Source organism: Saccostrea cucullata, unplaced genomic scaffold (genome assembly GCF_032062105.1).
Source record: "Saccostrea cucullata isolate Sc308-1 unplaced genomic scaffold, CSIRO_AGI_Scuc_v1 ctg281, whole genome shotgun sequence".
NCBI lineage: Eukaryota > Metazoa > Mollusca > Bivalvia > Ostreida > Ostreidae > Saccostrea > Saccostrea cuccullata.
In genome coordinates this window covers 145,416-163,155 of record NW_026926059.1, presented here as the reverse complement: position 1 = coordinate 163,155, position 17,740 = coordinate 145,416, and the positions used below count along the sequence as shown (strand labels likewise).

Below are 17,740 nucleotides of genomic sequence, written 5' to 3'. Positions count from 1 at the left end.
ATATAGCTTCTTTTACATTCATAATCAAAATGGCGGTGTAGTTGTTGATCCAGATTTTAACTTATTATTATTAATACAGACTACTTAACCTTACAATCTGGAGTAAGAAATCAACTTTAAAATGTTGAAAGATCTTGCAAATGCTATGCAACTCTTCGCTGCACCTCATACACCGTCTGTTTACATGTGAATGACCAGGTTCCAAGCAAATGTCGAGTAAAAGAATTTAGTAGATCATATTTAAGATTGATTTCAGAATATCTTGAGAAATATCGGTATATGGAAAAATATGTTGTATATCGGCACAATGAATTATTTTGAAAACTGGTTCTTGGAATTTAGTAAGTCATAGTGTATCTAAACTGTCAACTAGTCAGGATGTGTTACAGTAGATAATAAAGAATGTGTAATGGTGATAATTTTTATTAATTATTCATAGAATTGCCAAATTTGAATATACTGGAAAGAGAGGAGGTGGTTGATGGGGAAGAAGTGACTACATCTAAGGATTGGAAGGAGGGGAGGAGAGTAGTAGAACTTGGAGTGTTAGCTGAGGGCTTGCGGGGATGTTGTAAATGTGGCTTACCATTACAACTTTCACACACTATTTCTGTGTTGACATATGGTTTAGCTTCTTTGTTAAAGGTATGAACTCACCAATTTTTGCACAGTTTGTATAAAAACAACCTTGAAAGGTTTTTCCTTGAATTTTACTCCATATAAAACAGGCAGTATTCCATATATCCATATTTTTAGTTTTGAAAGATGTTACATTTTTTTCTTTGAAATAATTTGAAGTAATGCATATTTAAATTCTTTTTTCCCAAGCATTTGATTTCATTAATGGTGAATGAATTTAGAACAGTGACCTGTAATTAGGAATTCATTGATTTTACATAAACATTTCAGGTCTGTTGCAGCAATACAAAGTGTAATCATATTAACCATGTAAAAACAGGGAAAAAACATGGAAGAGTGTGGGATGTAAATACAAAGTTTTCAGCAGGTAAGAAGTTTAACCTACACATCCCATACATCAGTTACATGTATATTTATTATTGTCAAGTCACAAGAGCCTGATTGAGTTTTACCTGTCTATTCCAATATAAGCAAGTTTGTTGTCCCCCCCCCCCCCCCCTCAACAGCAACTTGGACGCACCTTGAGAAATTGTTGCTGTCATGGGGGACAATAAACTTGCTTTTGTCCTCATAGCCAGTAAATAGGTATATGTATCTATAAATTGATATAATCAGTGGCAGACTTAATGGGGGGCACACCCGGCACGAACCCCTCCTGAAATTGTCAAAGTTAGCATAAAACATAGTTTTGTCAAGGAAATGTTTCTGATGTCTAATCGGTAGACCTCATTTTTACCCTACAAAACCTCTAGAATCCAAGAGCTTCTTTGTAGATCAATTCCAGTTTTGTTGCCATTACCCCTAGGGGTTTAGTTTGTTAAAAGTATGGGTTCTATTTTTAATTTCTGGTAATAAAGAGAGAAAATAAATGAGACTAAGGTGAGTGTTGTATTTCACAAGCTTCTTGTTTAAAGTGATTAGATTGATTTCTTTTTTACATTTATGAATTTGTATTTACAGCAATTGTACATGTTGGTATTGGTGCAACGCAAGTCAACAGTCTCCTTTCTGAGCTGAATATACCACCTGTAAGCCATGCCATGCTGGACAAAAGACAGAAAGAGATAGGCAGAGCTGTTGAAGACATTGCTGCAGAGTCTATGTCTGATGCTTTGCAGAAGGAACTGGAAATGATGAATGAGTGTGTAAACAATATAAATTCAGTTTAAATCTCACTATTTAGCTCAAATGAGCCAAAGGCGCAATAGAGCTTTTCTGATCAGATCAATGGGTGTCCAGCATACATGTGTAGTGGTCATATGGTATAACCTGTGTTGGTTAAGTCACAATTACTAACATGTATGTCACAAACATAACAACCCATTTAATTTTACATATAAGATACATGTATGTACTAATTGCATGCATTTTTGAAGGAAAAATTGTCTTATTAAGTTTATATTTTCTTTACTTATTGATGGAGAATTAAATTATAAGGAATTAACTTCATAGTTATCCAAGTTATATTAGTGTAACCTGCTTTGAAATGAAAGCCTCGCTGTATAGAAAGCCAAAACTGGCACAACCCAGGATATACAGTATAACTTGGGTAGCTATTAAATTCATTCCTAGAATGAATTAAAAAAGGAAAAATTAAAAAGTTTTAATTAGATTGGACAGAGACAGTGACTTCCTAGAGTATTGTGGCCCAAGCCCCAAGAGCCTTGTGTTTTAGTTTTGATCCCCAAATGATTATCATAGGGAATACCTAATAATAATTGATAGTGATCAAGTTAATAGAATCTGATATACTGATAAATATAAGGTTTAATCATGTACAGTATAATTTGTATTGATAAATATGCAGAATGTTATGCACATTAGGGGGTGTTCTAAAGAAGACAGGTTCACAGTTAATTAATAACTGATGTCTGTTATTTATCTATTTTTCAGAGAGATGAACGAAAATGGACTAGTTGTTGCTGTAGATGCTGGATGGCAAAAACGGGGTAGCGGAAAGACATATGATAGTTTATCAGGTAAAAATACTGTAAAAGCACAAATATTCGGGGGGGGGGGGGGGGGGGGGGGAAATTCAACAAAATTAAATCCCACACGAAATTTTATATGACTATATATTGAATAGGGCTTTAAAAAAGATATGTTTGTTTCCTGTAACATTAAAAAAAAATTAAGGGTCGGTAGGTCTGGATTCTTTTTTTTCTTATGAATTGTCAAACATCCCTGGATTCAATATACCAGGTGTCATATCTACAGTGGACACCCAACATGGCATCCAAAATGGCTACCTAGCGGCAGAAAACGATCTTCAGAAAGTTGTAGGGGGAAATTGTTGTTATAATAATGATTACTCTTTATAACTAATCAAACTTAGATGTAAACTAAGTTGACATATTTTATGTCTCAAGTTAAGCTACAAGCTAATTTTCTTTTTTTAATAAATGGAATCAGCTGATTGATCAAACGAAGTTTTGCCATTTGTCAATAAAAAAATTCACCCGGGGGGTAATTTGAATGGGTCGGTCGGGTTACAGGAAACAAACATATTTTTTTTTAGACCTAGGGTTAGTTTTAAAACAACGACGAGATTATTTTTGATGTCAGAACAAAAAAATTTTATGCCCACGAAAATTTATGCTTCTACAGTAGACAAATTTTAGGAAAATAAAAAAAAATATTGATGATTAGAGTGATTACTTTCCGCTTGTGCCCAACATAAACTATGCATTAAGTTTGCTTAGGACTTGATTCCATTAAATATGTATGCAAACAGATGCAATAAATTTAGAAAGGCACATATCTCAAAGTTCAACTGTCCATATAAATTGTAAAATATTCTTCTAAAGAACAGCCATGAATAGTTATGTTGCTCATGCAGGTAAAGCATATTCAGTTTTGTTCGAAATATGGACCCAAGGTGGGATAATGGAGCCAAAAAAAGATATAATGTTTACACGGAAATATATATAGGAGAAAAATCATTAAGACTCATAATGAGTCAAATCAAAATATTAAAATATTAGGTGATTTTACACAGTTAGCGTATTCGCTAATCGCTCTATGGCACGCAACCAATTTTTAACGACACTTATTAGAAACATTATTTACCAAAGCATTGTCAATACTTAGAACACTTAACTTCAAAGAAGTAGGAATTTGGTCCCTATTGCATTCTGCAAACACGTTTTAAAGCAACTGTTTACTTTTTTAAAGTTGAACGATTTCCATTATTTATACAGCACCCCTCGTGAAAAATAAATATTTGACCCAATTATGCTATAGTGCACTGGACGCACAGGTTCATTGCTGACTAAAGGGGTTAAAGGTTATTACCAAATGCATACATGTAACATCAGTGATCGAGTATGATTTTCCTTGCCAAAGTATTAAGACATACATTTTATTAAGTTAAGAAATGCATGAAAAATGCTTTAATAAAAACAACGAATACATCTATAAGTTATACAGTTTTTCTAATTTGTAATTTTTCAGGTCATTGTTCCATGGTTGGTCCTCTCTCCGACAAAGTATTGTCATACTCTCTGAGGTCTAAGAATTGCAGAGTATGCAGTGTAGCTGAATCAACCAACAAGAATCCAGCAGCCCATGAGTGCTCAAAGAATTGGGAGGGTAGTTCAAAGGCCATGGAGGCAGATATGGTTATTGAGATGGTCCAAGATCTACAGAAAAGTAAAGGAATAACCATTGATGGAATCATTGGAGATGAGGACTCTACCACTATTGCAAGACTGAAAGCTAATGTCAATGCTGATATTAAGAAGTTGTCTGATAAAAATCATCTAAAGAAACTGTTTACAAACTCTTTGTTTACCTTAAAGAAAAAACATTCAACTCTAACTTTGTCTGTGATAAAGTACATTCAGAAATGCTTCAGTTACTCCATAGCACAGGGAAAAGGAAATGCTTCTCAAATCAAAGACCTTTCATCAATTCCATTACACATATTTGGAGATCACCAACACTGCTCCTCAAGGTGGTGCAACTTCATTAACAACCCTAACCTGAAGTACAAGTCACTTCCACATGGAAAACCCCTGAAAGATAGGTTCCTTCAGGATGATCTGAAAGAAGTCTTCAGTTCATATGCAAGTCATTCTGATCGTCTTTCATGCTTAGGAAGCACACAGTCGAATGAGAGTTTTCACAGAATGGTGTCTGCAAAAGCCCCAAAGACCCATCATTACAGCTCTTCTTCAAGCCTCAGATATAGAGTTGCTGCATGTGTAGCCCAGAAAAATGTTGGACACAAATATCTTGTAAAGGTTTGTAAATTTTTATTTTTTCATGCTTATTGTGTCATATATGAGTTGAACCACTCAAGTTATCTCTTACATTTGAAAATTCTGCAAATTTTAATCAAAAGCAAATTGTATTGTATATGTATGTACATTGTAGTTGTACATAATAGATTCTTTTATCCTTATTAAAGGTTAACAAGAAATTGGGCCTCTCTCCTGGCTACTATACTCGACGACAGTGCATTCTGAGGGATTTACAAAGAAAGCGACAGAAGGCCATTTCAGTGACACAAAAATTTAAAAGGAGAAGGAGAGAATTGAAAGCCAGGAAGTACGTACTAGTATACTTTGATTGTCATTTGTCAGGTGTAAAAAACCTTTTGACAACCTCAAAAATGAAAATAAACCAAGAACAAGTGAATGATGATAAGTATGAATTTAAGTGGGAATTAATATCTTGCATGTTACTAAGATTTGTTTTCTGAATCACCAAAGATTTACGGTATGCTTGTATAAATAGCATGGTTTGATAAATATTTTTTTCAAAGAAGGGAGGGCATATTGCTTTGCTGCAATCTTAAAATAAAAATTTTACCTACCTACATACCCAGTTTTTTTAGCTCACCTTAGCGGAAAGCTCAAGTGAGCTTTACTGATAAAAATGTATCTGTTGTCATTAACTTTTCACATTTTCATCTTTCTCTCAAGAACAACTAGGCCAATTTCAACCAAACTTGCTACAAAGTTAGTATCCACTGGGCCAGGTAAGATGAAACTCATATGGAATCATCTTCAGGTAGTGTAGATTCAAGTTTGTTCAAATCTTGACCCTGGGGGATAGGGTGGGACCACATAGCCAATCAAAGTTTTACACAGGAATATATAGAGAATTTGAAATCTTTAAAAATCTTCTTCTCAAGGACTGCAAAGCCATGATAAGTGATATTGATATGAAGTCATCCTCAGGTAGTGTAGATTCTAGATTGTTTAAATCATGACTCCCAGGGATAGGGCGGGGCCACAATTGCATTTTACAGTACAATATATTTTTAAAAAAATTCTCAAGAATAGCAAAGCTATGATTGGTGATATTAATATGGAAGCATCCTCAGGTAAAGTAGAATTAATTTTTTTTTCAAATCATACATGGTGGATCAAAGTTTTACATAGGAAAATAAAGGGAAAAAATCCCCCCCCCCCCCCCCCCCCCCCCGAAAAAAAAGAGAAGCTATGTTTAGTCATATGGAAATGAAAATTGAAGATTTAAATTTGTTTCAATCCTGATCCTTTGTGGTAGGGAGGGAAACGGTGGGGAATCAAATTCAAATTATTACTAAGTAATATATACGAACAAAATGTTAAAAAAGTTATATGCTGTATTGATATGGAGGCATTCTTAAGTAGTGATAAAATATAAGCCCCCCCCCCTTCAGTAAATTACATGTACCATAACTTTTCTATTCTGGTCTACTTTGTGCTCTTTCCTTGCCGATGTGCTCAGGATTTTCATTTATTTACAACTCCTAATTCATTAGCTGTACATTAGGTGATTGTTTATTTTGCTAGGCCTTTAGTAAGACCTCAGTTTAGAATCATTTGTTTTACAGTATACATCTTCTTTACAGAATTCAAAGTATTTCTACAAAAGAAACAAGGGAAGGCATCAGTTATTTAACAGGATGTGATCTCCAGCAGGCCTCTGACATCGTTGAAATTCCAGCTCCAAAAACAATTCCAAAGTATGATCATCTCCCTTCAAGTCAGCTCTTAAATGCTGAAGAGATCTATTTTGATTTGGAAACTACTGGACTCGGTAAGAACCTAGATTTAAATGTTAAGTCAATGCTGATGGTTATGGCCCTCTTCCGGTATTTTTTTGTATGCATTTTGAAATAATAATACTAGAGTTATCATAGAAAACAAATAGAAATGGAGACTCTTGCATAATTCCAGTATTGGTACAAGTAGTTGAGCATGTTTTATATCTTTCAAAACTTTACCCTTCCTTCTGAGGACACTGATTAAAAAGAAATTGCATATTCTGAAAGAATTCAAGCATCTTTGAAGGAGTTAAGTCTTGGGGAAGAGGGTTACTATTATTATAATGTTTCAAAATTTTTTAAATCATGCATACTGTAAACGGATTACATTTGGCTGTGTATTCTAATAGCGGACCGCTAAATCAAGTACAACGCTAAATGTCTTGCACATATACACATAAAGAAGAAAATGAAGAAATGCACTAAATCAAATCTACGCTTACTTATTCAAAAGTCAATTTCTTCCAAATATCATACATGCTAAATATAATACATTTACAATATATCAATTTTTATATGTATTTTTTTTTAATGCTTTTAATTTTAAAAACTTGAATTTACTTACGGAATGAATTAAATAGCAACCCAAATTATACTGTATTACCTGGGTTGGGGCAGTTTATGCTTTCTAAACCTCAAAGCGGTTTATAAAAAAGCGTAAACTGCTCCAACCCAGGTTGTAGCAGTATAATTTGGGTTGCCATTTAATTCACTCCTTATGATTTAATTTTCAATCATCAAGAATATAAAACAAGACAGATTTTCTCTTTATAATGCCTTCAAATAGTTCATATTTTAAACGTAACGTCAAGCGGATTGATACAATTTGATGTAAGTCATTGTGACGTAAGCAAACCAGATTATACAATTTAGATTAATTTTTTATCCAATCAAATGATGCGTTACAATCAAAATTAAATTATTTGTTTTTTTATTTTTAGCAAGGGATTCTCATATTGTGCAGTTGTCTGCAGTTAGAAATGATGAGGTTTTCAACAAATACATCATTCCAGAAAAACCAATGTCCTCAAAAGCTACAGAAATTACTGGAATAAAAGTAGTCAACAATAAAATGTACCACAATGATGAGGAAGTTGAGACAGTCAGCATTAAGGATGCACTGATCCAGTTTATCGGCTTCATAAAGAAATCGGAGTCAGATGCTGTTCTAGTTGGACACAACTCCAAAGTGTTTGACCTTCCTGTGCTGTTCAACATTTTGAGTAAATTAAACATTTTGGAGGCATTCTCATCTGCAGTCATTGGTTTCATTGATACCTTACCTCTTTTCAAAATTTCGCATCCAAACCTTTCATCATACTCACAGTTACACCTCTTCGAAGAAATTCTACAAGACAAATACAGTGCGCATGACTCATTACAGGATGTCTTAGCCTTGAAGAGATTGTTGGACCATACAGGACCTTCCCCTGAAGTCAAACTTGCTGCATCTTTCACTTCAAACTCTGCCTTTGCCATATTCCATCACAAGAACACAACAAAAAGTCTAATGAGCACACTAAAGCCTTTATTGGACCAAAAGGTGATTTCGAATGGAATGGCAAATAAGATTGCCAGCAGTGGACTCTCCTTATCACACTTACAACTGGCTTATCGCAGAAATGGTAGGGAGGGAGTACAGGATGTGCTGACAGAGATAACAGATAACAGTGTGCGTGTGACAAAATCTAGAAAAATCATTGATTCTGTTGCAGATTTTCTCAGATCTGAGCAGTAACGCAGTTGTATGATGTTCTTTGTATGTAACTATATTATTGTTTGTTTGGTTGTTTGTTTGTTTGTTTGTTTGATTTCTGTGAGCCAGTGCTCACTAGTAATACCCTCAATCTGATGTGAATATGGACAGACAGGAATAAACAAAGTTAATTGACAATGGATTCGTACAAAAATGAATCCAACCATATTACATGTCTAAAAAATTTCAAGCATCTGTGATGAGTAGTTGTGGAGAAAACTGTGACAAAAATTTATTATTTGTGGTACAGACAGATGCACAGATAAACAGGAAGTTGACATCAGATTCGTCTAAAACCAATTCCAACTGTGATGAGTAGTTGTGGAGAAAACTGTGACAAAAATTTACTATTTGTGGTACAGACAGATGCACAGATACACAGGAAGTTGACATCAGATTCGTCTAAAACCAATTCCAACTGTGATGAGTAGTTGTGGAGAAAACTGTGACAAAAATTTACTATTTGTGGTACAGACAGATGCACAGATAATTAGGAAGTTGACATCAGATTCGTCTAAAACCAATTCCAACATACGGCATGTCTAAAGAAAGAGTGTGCTAAAACTTAAAACATCTGTGATGAGCAATTGAGCATGATGAGTGATTGCTGAGAAAAATTGGACAAAAATTTGTTACTGACAGAAAGACACACAAGTGTAGAAAGAAAAACAGTATAAACCCTGTGCTTCAGAGCAGGGGTATAATTATGCCATGTACTATTGTTTTTTTCAATGTTTATTGTTATAGGTAGTTTGTAGTTGAACAAATCATTTTCTTTCCATTCAAAATAAATCCTTATTTAGAAATTGACAACAATTTATTTTCATTACCCATATTTTGAGCATACCTGAAAAATTAAAAGGTGTTCTTTGATATTTATTGAAGAAGACTATGTGCATATTAAATTGAAACATGCACAAATGAATATGAATGGACATTCTGTAAATGTTTTATATTGTGTATGACCTATACTTGGCAGTAATCTATTTTCAACAATCGGGCTAGGTTTGATTTCTAGCAAAATTTTTGTTGTGTACTTATAAATACGCAGGTCATAAAGTTAGCGATGTTCTTGATATAGCAACAGCAGTTTTCTGTCAAAGGCACAAATAATCTAATGTTTACAGTATATAAAAATGTTGTATGTTACTTGTAAAGGTAACAATTTGATAGATCTCTATCACAAGAAACATGGATCTGAATAAACTTCAATAAAGTTAAATAGTTGATCATTTTTCATCTTGAATAAAGAACATTTTGTTTGATACAATGAAATCAAGAGAAATTTACATTGCATGACGCAAATTAAACTAGCTGTTATTGGTACAACTAGTAGTTCAAAACATTCATTTAGTCTTTTTTTTTATTCCCTTCATTTTCAATAACTGGAAATTTGCTGTGAAACGTTTATAGTGAAATGATTACTAGGTGGTGGTTTTTAGCTCACCTGACACGGAAGCCCGAGTGAGCTTTTCTGATCAAAGATTGTCTGGCAATCGGTCTTTTGTCAGGGGTGTGTAAAGTTTGATATATTTTATTTCTTTGAAAGACCAACTGGCCCAATTTCAATTAAGGGGATTTAACTTTGTTCATAGGAAGTGTCTCGCCCTTTTGAAGTGGGGGGTAATTAAGAATTTTGGTGGCATTATTCAAAAATCTTCTGAAGAACCACTGAAGAAAAGATGACATTTACGTGAAATTTAGCTTCATTGCATACCCTATATTCAATACTTCTTGGGGGAAGGATGGGCCACAAGTGGAGCAAAGTATGCATAGAAAAATATTTGAAATGTCTGTAAAATTCTCTCAACTCAGAACAGGCAAAGCCATGATTAGTCAAACTATTAAAGAATTATCCTCAGGTAATGTGAGTGGGCATGAAAATAGATATTAACCACCCCCCCCCCCCACCATCCCCTCTTTCCCCTAAGTCTTAAATAGTCCCCCCAAAAAATGAAATGTCCCTTTTCTTTTAAAGAAAAAGACTGAGTTTCAATACACTTATTCATTTAGGCAAATAGAAAATCCCCCAAAATCATGGAAGAGGCAAACAGAATCAATCCGAATTTCCTCTGGTCAAAATTTGAGAAAAATGGGTCAGAGGAAATTCATGTTAAAATATCTTTAAAAGTAACTCATATTGATATACAATTTTTTACACCATTTTTAAGCACTTTATCTTAGTAACAAATGTATAGAAAAAAAAATACTTTTTAATTATTTCTAATTTATTTTCCAAGCTCATTTTATAAGCCCTGTGAAAGGAAAAAAAGGCATTTTTTAGTATGAGGGTGTGTCCTTTTTGATAAGAATTAAATTTTATCTTCTATCAATTATCATTCTTATTTTATCAATATTTATATTCCCTATGACTACTTTTAAAAGATAGCAAAAGGTTGGAATGATTTGAAAACATTTCATTGTTTAAAATAAATATTAAATATGTTGAACACAAATTTGGTCTTTTTCTTTACTAAAATGCGAGAATTACCTCCCTTTGTCAGGAACACCTATAGCTTGAAAATTAAATCATATTCATATGAATTTTCCTGGCTTAAAATAATTTATTATGTTTATTCTTACAATTAAAAAAGAAAAAAATAATTTTCAATTATTTTTAATGTCAGAAGCCAAACACCTTAAGCAAAAAAGTTTTAATTAAGCTAATTTTGAAAATCTTATGCATGTTTTGAACAAGTTGAATTATACCTGCTCACTTTCCATTGTTAGTAGTAATTAGAAAACAATATGCACTTTACTTAATCTATTTTGTTTTGCCTCCTGTGTCAGTAAGTTTCTACCTTTCGTTAAATTACTTGGAAGAGAATTGTGACTTAGGTGAGCATCATGACTCAGGGGCCTATGGTTTTAATAAGAATTATCTTGTATGTAGTAGTGTGGTGGAATATTTTTTTCAGATTAAGTTGGAGGGTTTTAAGAAGGAAACAACAGAAGACATATCCACACCTTCAAAGAAGAGGAAAAAGACGATAAACTTCCCTGTGGATCTGGATCTAGAACATGTCCTGGGATCCATGCCCAGAAAGGTTTGACAAAAGGGGGCACATTTATATGAGGTGTAAATGAATTAGAAAGTTTATTTGCTATTTGATTGAAGTTATATTTCAATTTTGTTTCGGATTTAATTTCTGGAATGAAGATAATGTGTAATGAGTTAACAACTGTTTTTCTTTGTGTGAATGTAATATTCGACAACTCAATCCTGTAGGTTTTCAAGCTTCAAAGGATCACACCTAGCCCCAGTACATTATCCTTACCTGAGAATCTCCGTGTCAGAGACAGTGTAGAGCGAGTCCTGAGGTTACCCTCTGTGGCCAGTAAGAGATATCTCACCAACAAGGTCAGGGCACTTAATGGATAGATAAAAGTGGAAAGAAGAAAAATTACTTTATGATAAATTTATTATTAAAGATTCCGGTATGTACTTTTTCAGTAGGGATTCTGCCTTTACTGTGATGGAAATTTTATGATACTAATATAAGGATTACAAATTTTCTGGATTATATTTTGTTTGTGTAGGTAGACAGGTGTGTGACAGGTCTGGTTGCCCAGCAACAGTGTGTTGGTCCTCTTCATACACCTTTGGCAGATGTTGGTGTGACAGCACTTAGTTACCTTGACAAGGTAGTTACATCAATTTCCTGATTAGTTTTTTTACTGTGATTCTTTACTGTGATAGAGTGGCTCCTGTACATGTACTGATATAGGAGAACAGCCAGTCAAAGGCCTGATAACTGGTAAGTCTTTAATGTGATTCTTTACTGTGATAGGTTGGTTCCTGTACTGCTAAAGGAGAGCAGCCAGTCAAAGGCCTGATAACTAATACATCCTTAATGTGATTCTTTACTGTGATAGGTTGGTTCCTGTACTGCTATAGGAGAACAGCCAATCAAAGGCCTGATAAGTCCAGCCTGTGGAGCTCGCCTGTCTGTAGCAGAGGCTCTCACAAACCTGGTGTTTGCTAAAGTCACAGGCATCAAGGTAAATTGTTTATACACATAGTTCATTTAAAACTAAAAAATTTTAATCCCTGGTTTTTAAACATGAATTGATAGAAATAGGGGAAATAATATTTGGAACTAAAATTCGTCTACAAGGATGACGTATTGAGCAGTTTTCACAATGTTTAATGCAATCAAACAATACTTGTACATGTACTTGATTATGTGAGTGAGGTTTAGCAATTACATATATAATCCTTCTATTGTTGGGAATGTGACAGTTCAAATTTTCTCACTATACAGGACATTAAATGTAGTGGAAACTGGATGTGGCCTGCCAAACTTCCAGGAGAGGGTGCTGCTTTACTGGAGGCATGCTCAGCCATGTGTGATATCATGAAGCATCTTGGGATAGCTGTGGATGGTGGGAAAGATTCACTGAGCATGGCAGCCAGAGTGGGAGATCAAACTGTTAAGGCACCAGGTACTGCAGGAAGGAAAGAATGAATGATCAAAATCGTTTAAAATATAGAGGTCATGTTATGAGAGCATGGAATTATCATATAAATGTTTTATTCCTGTTGTTTTTAAAAAATATATACAGTAAAACTTTGTTATAGCGAAGTCACTGTGACCTGTAAAATTACTTCGCTATATCCGTAAGTCGTTATATCCATATACGGAATTCATTAAATTTACATAGCTGGGGATCCAAGATAACTTTGCTATATCCGTGAATTTGCAATATCCGTGTTCGTACTAAACGAGTTTTGCTGTACCTGTGAGTGGTCAAGAAATTCAAGTTAACTTAAAAATTATAATATTGTGTTGAAAGAACATTTTGATATCTTTCTGTGCTGTTTCCACAGATATTACACTGCTTGTTGTTTCAAGGGTGTACACTTAAGATATCTGCTTACAATGTATGTATAGACTTTCCCATTTACTTTTGTGTCAGAGGTACTTGTGTGATATCTACCTATTCAGCTTGTCCAGGTTTTCACTGATTGTGGAGTGAAAGTATACATTTGTGATATCTGCCTATGGTGTTTGTAAGGATATCTGACTAACTCTTATGTTGTAGTTAACACACGAAATCTGCTAACGCCTCTTGTCCATATTTTACACTCTCATATTGTAGATACACATACATCTGCTGCTTGTGTGGATATCTTTCTAACTTTTGTATTATTGGTACACTAGTGTTATCTGCCTATGCTGCTTGTTCAGATATTATGCTGACTCTTGAATTGTAGGTACACTTGTGATATCTGCCTATGCTGCCTGTCCAGATATTACACTGACTCTTGTATTGTAGGTACACTAGTGATATCAGCCTATGTTGCTTATATAGACATCTCTCTCTTGAATTGTAGGTACACTTGTGATATCTGCCTATGCTGCCTGTCCAGATATTACACTGACTCTTGTATTGTAGGTACACTAGTGGTATCTGCCTATGCTGCTTGTATAGATATTACACTGACTCTTGTATTGTAGGTACATTTGTGATATCTGCCTCTGCTGCCTGTATAGATATCTCTCATATTGTAGGCACACTAGTGATATCTGCCTATGCTGCGTGTCCAGATATTATACTGACTCTTGTATTGTAGGTACACTTGTGATATCTGCCTATGCTGCTTGTATAGATATCTCTCTTGTATTGTAGGTACCCTTGTGATATCTGCCTATGCTGCTTGTATAGATATCTTTCTTGTATTGTAGGTACACTAGTGATATCTGCCTATGCTGTTTGTCCAGATATTACACAGACTCTAATATTGTAGGTACACTTGTGATATCTGCCTATGCTGCTTGTATAGATATCTTTCTTGTATTGTAGGTACACTAGTGATATCTGCCTATGCTGTTTGTCCAGATATTACACAGACTCTAATATTGTAGGTACACTTGTGATATCTGCCTATGCTGCTTGTCCAGATATTACACTGACCGTTACTCCTGATCTCAAGTGTCCAGACAACAAAGGTTACCCTTGTGATATCTGCCAGATATTACACTGACTCTTGTATTGTAGGTACACTTGTGATATCTGCCTATGCTGCCTGTCCAGATATTACACTGACTCTTGTATTGTAGGTACACTAGTGATATCAGCCTATGTTGCTTATATAGACATCTCTCTCTTGAATTGTAGGTACACTTGTGATATCTGCCTATGCTGCCTGTCCAGATATTACACTGACTCTTGTATTGTAGGTACACTAGTGGTATCTGCCTATGCTGCTTGTATAGATATTACACTGACTCTTGTATTGTAGGTACATTTGTGATATCTGCCTCTGCTGCCTGTATAGATATCTCTCATATTGTAGGCACACTAGTGATATCTGCCTATGCTGCGTGTCCAGATATTATACTGACTCTTGTATTGTAGGTACACTTGTGATATCTGCCTATGCTGCTTGTATAGATATCTCTCTTGTATTGTAGGTACCCTTGTGATATCTGCCTATGCTGCTTGTATAGATATCTTTCTTGTATTGTAGGTACACTAGTGATATCTGCCTATGCTGTTTGTCCAGATATTACACAGACTCTAATATTGTAGGTACACTTGTGATATCTGCCTATGCTGCTTGTATAGATATCTTTCTTGTATTGTAGGTACACTAGTGATATCTGCCTATGCTGTTTGTCCAGATATTACACAGACTCTAATATTGTAGGTACACTTGTGATATCTGCCTATGCTGCTTGTCCAGATATTACACTGACCGTTACTCCTGATCTCAAGTGTCCAGACAACAAAGGTTACCCTTGTGATATCTGCCAGATATTACACTGACTCTTGTATTGTAGGTACACTTGTGATATCTGCCTATGCTGCCTGTCCAGATATTACACTGACTCTTGTATTGTAGGTACACTAGTGATATCAGCCTATGTTGCTTATATAGACATCTCTCTCTTGAATTGTAGGTACACTTGTGATATCTGCCTATGCTGCCTGTCCAGATATTACACTGACTCTTGTATTGTAGGTACACTAGTGGTATCTGCCTATGCTGCTTGTATAGATATTACACTGACTCTTGTATTGTAGGTACATTTGTGATATCTGCCTCTGCTGCCTGTATAGATATCTCTCATATTGTAGGCACACTAGTGATATCTGCCTATGCTGCGTGTCCAGATATTATACTGACTCTTGTATTGTAGGTACACTTGTGATATCTGCCTATGCTGCTTGTATAGATATCTCTCTTGTATTGTAGGTACCCTTGTGATATCTGCCTATGCTGCTTGTATAGATATCTTTCTTGTATTGTAGGTACACTAGTGATATCTGCCTATGCTGTTTGTCCAGATATTACACAGACTCTAATATTGTAGGTACACTTGTGATATCTGCCTATGCTGCTTGTATAGATATCTTTCTTGTATTGTAGGTACACTAGTGATATCTGCCTATGCTGTTTGTCCAGATATTACACAGACTCTAATATTGTAGGTACACTTGTGATATCTGCCTATGCTGCTTGTCCAGATATTACACTGACCGTTACTCCTGATCTCAAGTGTCCAGACAACAAAGGTTACCCTTGTGATATCTGCCAGATATTACACTGACTCTTGTATTGTAGGTACACTTGTGATATCTGCCTATGCTGCCTGTCCAGATATTACACTGACTCTTGTATTGTAGGTACACTAGTGATATCAGCCTATGTTGCTTATATAGACATCTCTCTCTTGAATTGTAGGTACACTTGTGATATCTGCCTATGCTGCCTGTCCAGATATTACACTGACTCTTGTATTGTAGGTACACTAGTGGTATCTGCCTATGCTGCTTGTATAGATATTACACTGACTCTTGTATTGTAGGTACATTTGTGATATCTGCCTCTGCTGCCTGTATAGATATCTCTCATATTGTAGGCACACTAGTGATATCTGCCTATGCTGCGTGTCCAGATATTATACTGACTCTTGTATTGTAGGTACACTTGTGATATCTGCCTATGCTGCTTGTATAGATATCTCTCTTGTATTGTAGGTACCCTTGTGATATCTGCCTATGCTGCTTGTATAGATATCTTTCTTGTATTGTAGGTACACTAGTGATATCTGCCTATGCTGTTTGTCCAGATATTACACAGACTCTAATATTGTAGGTACACTTGTGATATCTGCCTATGCTGCTTGTATAGATATCTTTCTTGTATTGTAGGTACACTAGTGATATCTGCCTATGCTGTTTGTCCAGATATTACACAGACTCTAATATTGTAGGTACACTTGTGATATCTGCCTATGCTGCTTGTCCAGATATTACACTGACCGTTACTCCTGATCTCAAGTGTCCAGACAACAAAGGTTACCCTTGTGATATCTGCCAGATATTACACTGACTCTTGTATTGTAGGTACACTTGTGATACTCTGCCTATGCTGCCTGTCCAGATATTACACTGTCTCTTGTATTGTAGGTACACTAGTGATATCAGCCTATGTTGCTTATATAGACATCTCTCTCTTGAATTGTAGGTACACTTGTGATATCTGCCTATGCTGCCTGTCCAGATATTACACTGACTCTTGTATTGTAGGTACACTAGTGGTATCTGCCTATGCTGCTTGTATAGATATTACACTGACTCTTGTATTGTAGGTACATTTGTGATATCTGCCTCTGCTGCCTGTATAGATATCTCTCATATTGTAGGCACACTAGTGATATCTGCCTATGCTGCGTGTCCAGATATTATACTGACTCTTGTATTGTAGGTACACTTGTGATATCTGCCTATGCTGCTTGTATAGATATCTCTCTTGTATTGTAGGTACCCTTGTGATATCTGCCTATGCTGCTTGTATAGATATCTTTCTTGTATTGTAGGTACACTAGTGATATCTGCCTATGCTGTTTGTCCAGATTACACAGACTCTAATATTGTAGGTACACTTGTGATATCTGCCTATGCTGCTTGTCCAGATATTACACTGACCGTTACTCCTGATCTCAAGTGTCCAGACAACAAAGGTTACCCTTGTGATATCTGCCAGATATTACACTGACTCTTGTATTGTAGGTACACTAGTGATATCTGCCTATGCTGTTTGTCCAGATATTACACAGACTCTAATATTGTAGGTACACTTGTGATATCTGCCAGATATTACAATGACTCTTGTTTTGTAGGTACACTTGTGATATCTGCCTATGCTGCCTGTCCAGATATTACACTGACCGTTACTCCTGATCTCAAGTGTCCAGACAACAAAGGTTAGAAAATTCTAAATACTTCCAGCTTGTGTTTCACATTAATAATAATCCCAGACAGCCTTTCCATTGCTCTTAGGAGCTGTGTAC

General features: G+C 35.3%; 2 protein-coding genes across 5 annotated transcripts in view; both read left to right on the top strand.

Moving 5' to 3' along the window:
• Nucleotides 1-17,740, top strand: part of LOC134270532 (phosphoribosylformylglycinamidine synthase-like) — a 36,942-nt gene that overhangs the window by 13,429 nt on the left and 5,773 nt on the right. For all 4 annotated transcript variants that reach the window (XM_062752765.1, XM_062752762.1, XM_062752764.1 and 1 more), the window contains exons 13-18: nt 11,354-11,482; nt 11,665-11,796; nt 11,976-12,080; nt 12,312-12,437; nt 12,701-12,881; nt 17,570-17,653. In XM_062752765.1, coding sequence (XP_062608749.1) covers nt 11,354-11,482; nt 11,665-11,796; nt 11,976-12,080; nt 12,312-12,437; nt 12,701-12,881; nt 17,570-17,653 — 757 coding nt within the window. The remainder of the gene's footprint in view (nt 1-11,353; nt 11,483-11,664; nt 11,797-11,975; nt 12,081-12,311; nt 12,438-12,700; nt 12,882-17,569; nt 17,654-17,740) is intronic.
• LOC134270538 (uncharacterized) lies at nt 1,529-5,392 on the top strand. The gene is made up of 4 exons (XM_062752782.1): nt 1,529-1,780; nt 2,533-2,618; nt 4,093-4,883; nt 5,051-5,392. The coding sequence occupies exons 1-4, from the start codon at nt 1,680-1,682 to the stop codon at nt 5,342-5,344; spliced, it is 1,272 nt and encodes a 423-aa protein (XP_062608766.1). The 5' UTR covers nt 1,529-1,679; the 3' UTR covers nt 5,345-5,392.

Coding starts and splice junctions, on each gene's coding strand:
- LOC134270538 (XM_062752782.1), top strand. CDS start 1,680: ATGCTGGACAAAAGACAGAAAGAGATAGGCAGAGCTGTTGAAGACATT. Junction 2,619..4,092: donor GACATATGATAGTTTATCAG/GTAAAAATACTG, acceptor GTAATTTTTCAG/GTCATTGTTCCATGGTTGGT. Junction 4,884..5,050: donor GACACAAATATCTTGTAAAG/GTTTGTAAATTT, acceptor TCCTTATTAAAG/GTTAACAAGAAATTGGGCCT.